The sequence below is a fragment of the Papaver somniferum genome, chromosome 7, assembly GCF_003573695.1.
Source record: "Papaver somniferum cultivar HN1 chromosome 7, ASM357369v1, whole genome shotgun sequence".
Classification (NCBI taxonomy): domain Eukaryota; kingdom Viridiplantae; phylum Streptophyta; class Magnoliopsida; order Ranunculales; family Papaveraceae; genus Papaver; species Papaver somniferum.
In genome coordinates this window covers 11706164-11711219 of record NC_039364.1, presented here as the reverse complement: position 1 = coordinate 11711219, position 5056 = coordinate 11706164, and the positions used below count along the sequence as shown (strand labels likewise).

The 5056-nt window shown below is 36.3% G+C and overlaps 1 protein-coding gene across 1 annotated transcript; it reads right to left on the bottom strand.

Annotated features, from left to right (window-relative positions):
* Positions 1 to 3640: 3640 nt before the first annotated feature.
* LOC113292749 (peroxidase 27-like) lies at positions 3641 to 5056 on the bottom strand. The gene is made up of 4 exons (XM_026541618.1): positions 4787 to 5056; positions 4482 to 4670; positions 4228 to 4393; positions 3641 to 4107 (listed from the first exon to the last, which is right to left on the bottom strand). Exons 1-4 carry the CDS (start codon positions 4997 to 4999, stop codon positions 3701 to 3703), a joined length of 975 nt encoding a protein of 324 aa, XP_026397403.1. The 5' UTR covers positions 5000 to 5056; the 3' UTR covers positions 3641 to 3700.

Genomic DNA, 5056 nt, shown 5'->3' with positions numbered 1-5056 from the left:
GATCTAATGGTCCCTACTGGCAACCCTTCAAACCATTGCAGAGCCTCCCCTGTCAAGCTCGCAGGAAAATATTTACACAACACTGCATCATTCTTTTCCCATTGAAATAGAGATCGCCTGTAAGCTTTTATGTGTTGTACTGTGATAAGCATGTATATGCTACATTTTATACTCATATTTATATTAGCTATGATACAATATTTTAGTTACTAATACTATTTTAGTGCTTTTGTAGAAAGTACAAGTGAATCTGATCATCCAACGAATAAACAGCAAAATGTGAGACTTAATGGTGTTTTCGACGAAAATGGAAAAATATGGTTGGCCTGGTATTTCCTCAGCAACCACAATGAAAAAAATGATAAAATGTAGCTTTCATGGTATCTCCATATATATCAGCAGCATAAAATTGTTTCATAGGCGAGGCACAAACACAACAAAGGAATTGAAATCAAAATGGGGTTGGCACATGCGAACTGAAAATGAGAAGCATTTTATCTTTCTTACTTTATTACAAATATATTCCACCGGGAAAGATAATTTATTTGCCACGTGAAGAATTAATTGAGGAATATTTACACGTGAGATTATTTTGGAAATAAAATAATTCTTTCTTCATTTGGGAGATTTTGGAAATAAGGAGAGTTTATTATTTCATTGGAAGAACGAGGTGGCAATACTATTTGGGGAAAGATACTGATGACGACATCAACTTGTGTGCAAGTATTTCATAGAATAATTTTTTTTATACTTTGTTTAATGAAATAAAAGAAAGGGAAGGTGTATAAGAAAGATGTCGGATAAATGAAAATGGGGGGCACCCGGCCACAGTGCCGCAACAAAGGAAGGGTTTTGAAGTTTTGTTTTCGATTCTTCATTTTTCATTAGCTAGAGTTTAATTTTAATATCTTTATGGCTTTTGGGAAAGCCATTTCTAGCTAGTGTTATGTTAGAGTTTAGGGATAAACCAATAAATTGTGTAAACTCTATATTCATATGCTCAATAGTGATTTGAATGACTAGTAGTTTTTCTTCATATAGCTTGGTATTTTATTGTTCATGTGATTTCATTAATTATTTATGTTTTTCAATTGATATGGCGTGCTTTGGTTAAATCCCTTGACGTGATATGCTTTAGGATTGATAGGTAATGCTTTAGAATCGCTATCCATGAAGCGAAGAAAACTATAGCGGAGAAACAATATTTGAAAATGCATGGAATTTATTTTTAACGAATAGTAGAATTTGCATAATTAATTGGTGGAAACCGAAAACCCTAATAACCCATTCTCATTTTGTTTATCTATAAATTATTTATCATTTCATTTTGTTCCGAATTTCTAAAAATACTTAAAACATTATCTTGTTGATTACTTAATTTTTGGTATTAGTTTGTAAAGTATTTCACACTCTTCGTGGGAACGACCTGTACTTGCCATTGTCTACTAGTTAGACGCTGTGCACTTGCAGTATATTATTGTAGGTTTCCTTACCTACCATACTGCACATGTGCTTCCATCAAATATACTAGTGAATAATGGTAAATTTCACTTAGGAGATATTATTGCAATTTGAATTTTCCTTGCAAAGGGTGTTTTTCCAGCTTCCTCTACTGCTTCCTCTAACTGTCTCCTTCCACCATTTCTTCGCGCAATCATCATTTCTCTTAATTCTGTCATTTCTTTAAGATTTTCTTTACTCATCGTCTGATCGAAGTCATGTCGCATAGGTCTTTTTAATCTCGCTTGCCTCAATCTATTCTCATGATTATTCTGACGCATGGCCTCTTGTATCTCTCTTTCTTCAGCTTCTTCTCTTCTTCTCCCACGCCTTTCTCTTTCATCTCTCGCACGTTCACGAATGGATTTATTTCTTTCATCCTCTTCTTCGCGTGCATATTGATCTCTCAATATTTCTCTACCATGCAATATAATTCTCCCTTGTTCTGGATAATTTTCTTCATCATTATCTGACTCATGGTGAGTGCGATGACGTTTTCCTGCATTTTGACGTCTGTTGTTCCTTTGACCTTCTTGTCGGAGATGATGTTCGCGCGGTTGCTTGTATCAGTCGTATTCTATGCGTCTCTCATCGTGTTGATCTTGTAGATTATCATATACTTGTAAGTTCTCTTCAATATTACCGAAACGTTGCTCTCGCCTTGCATCTCTTTGATTAGATTGACTTTGTCTTGATGACCTTCTGCTTGTCCTTGACCTTGATCGTGTAGCGCTTCTTGATCTCTGTTCTTGCAATCTGAGATTCTCCTCTCTTAAATCATCATTCTGATGTATCAAGTTCGCACGCTCTTCATCCTCTCTTCGTCGTTCTGCAATCAATCTTTGTCTAAGTTCTTCAATTCTCATATTCTCTTCGTTTCCTTCAATTCTTCCTGCCTCTCCAGTTCTTTGTACCTCTTCTTCGGTAGAATTCGTATGTGCAGTATGAATACTCACTCTTTCGTAATCAATATCATTGTTCTACTCTTGTGCTCGCTGAGGTCCAATTGCAACTTCATTTCTTTGATATTCTCTTTCTCCTACCTCTGGTTGTTCAGGAATTGCACCTCTTCTTCTTTCAGCAATTCTTATACACCTTCTGGCTGCCGCCGCTTGTTCAACAGTAGATCCGATTCTTACCATTAGTTTCTTCTATTAACAAAGGAAAAACTACTTTTAAAAGAATTGAAGGGCTTTGATGATGAAAATCTCAAATGTTTAAAGAAAAATGCTAGATCTAAAATTCTGGAAATTTGATTTCTAAACGAATTCACCAACAAGGTATATCACTCGTCCCTGTTTCTAGCGCCAAAATGTAGTTGCAGGAAATCCTACAACCACATCCATACAAGAATCTAGATTATATTCTAAGAAATCATGGTGGAAATCATTCATTTATTCATTAGAATTTGATACAAGATTATACAAAGACTTAACTTGCTCTCCAAATAAACTTTCTCTCTCCTAATTTCTTGTCTAACACACTCTAAAGATGCCTCCTATTACATGGTTACTCTCCCCTTTATATAGGTGTTTACATAATGGATGACAGCTAACAGATCCCCTATTTTCGGAATCACTGTGCGTTACTATCGCTCATATACATTCGCTGGACTTCGCACACTTTATACTTCACATAGATCTTCACCCTTTACCCGTAACTGTGCCGACATCACTAAGTACGTCGTCTCAATTTAGCCATGAGTGATGGTCCTCGCTTATATTAGATGATCTTTACTTCGCATATATAATGAATGTGCGATATTTCACTCCTACACCGATGATTAGCTAAAACTGTGATGGGAAGAATGGTCGGTATAACCAAAGAATGTCACAGGATGATGCGGTAGACAATATCAAAATGAAAGTTGCATGGAACTCAAAAACCACTTCTCAAGTGTTGTATTTTTTTTTTTTGCGAGGGAGGCAGTTATAAATGCAATTCCTACGTTCCATACCTTAGACACAAAAGGGATATATGGAGCATACAACTGACTTTGTAAAAATGAAGTGGAGATTACAACTCATTTAAAAAGTAAATTAATACATTACAAGTAATACAAATGCAAAATAATACTCATAAGGTACAAATAGTTACAGTTCAAACTATAACAGAAAAACTGAATCATAAATCACAACCATTTCAAAAATAGTTAAATCATATCACAACAATATCATCTCAGGAGTCACAAATATGCTACTTAGTTGATTAAGGCACAGTGTTTCCTGATTTCACCGGCTTTACCAGTGATAACTTCAATAGCATTCATTTTCTGCATAGACACAGCAAAATCCTTGAAGAAAGTTGGTCCGTTGGTTGTTGCTTGACTCCTAACGTAAGCCTTCGTCACAGGGTCGTCTAGAAGAGTTGCATCAGATGTAAATAATCCTCTTCTCTTAGCAATAAGCTTGTAGTAACTTGAGTCGAATGTTTTGAAGCTTCCTGGATCCATCTCGGCTGTAGTCACGAAATCGTTTGGCTTACATTTGCTCTTCAATCGTAGTTTATATCTGCTGTCCAGTGCTGGGTCTGAATCTCCTTTGCCGGTGAAGTTGTACAACCTTTGTGAAAATCCTGCACAATTGGCAATACCAATTGTATGCCCACCTGTTGATACATATATGCATACAAAAGTAATTAGTTTTTTGACCTTAAACTTCATGAATACCGGTGTTAGCTAGATTTTACCCCACCAAGTCATTTACAAATTAAATTATGCATATGCACCTGATAAGACTGCAAGGTCTTTCGCATTCAACCCCTTTGATGCAAATGATGCCTTCAATTGAGTGACATTGAAGAATGGTGGTGGTAGATGGATAAAAGCATCTCCAATAGTAGATATTCGTCCATCTCTTCGTCCAGTGGGTACCTTCCACCACGGTCCTTTAATCTGCGTAGATTAGTTCAAAGAAAAACCATTTAGACTATGCATATGGATAATCTGTCCAGTATTGTTAAGAAATTAGTCGATTAGTTACCATAGATATTGAATCTCTTGCAGACAATGCAAGAATATCTGCACATGAAACAACTCCGGGGCACACTTTTTCAACTGCAGCCTTTGCAGCGTCGATAATATTGAAGCCTCTAAGGGATAAATTAGGAATTGCGGCTTTTTCAGTTTGATTTGTGCTTGTCGAATTAAGAAGAACTGAACCATCACAACCCTGTATATAAACACACATGAATGTTTCATTATGAACGCACATGATAATTAACTCATATTCATAATATCAAAGGTAGCCGCAAACAAATTACGCGTTAACATATTATAAGTGCATACCCTGACGAAGCAATCATGGAAATGCATCCTCAATAACGCAGCAGGGAATGTAGGATTAAAGGAAACATATTTAGCCACAGTTTTGTGAATAATAGACTCTGCCTTGGGGCATGACTTTCCGTAGAAACCCAATTTCAGTCCCTGCCCGTTAGTTGTGTCTATGACAAGAAAAACAAGAACCAAAAGTGACAGACACTTTAGAGTGCTACCCATGACTGCTTGATGCTCAAGGAGGTAGGTAAAAACTCCTCAATGGAATGCAGTGAAATG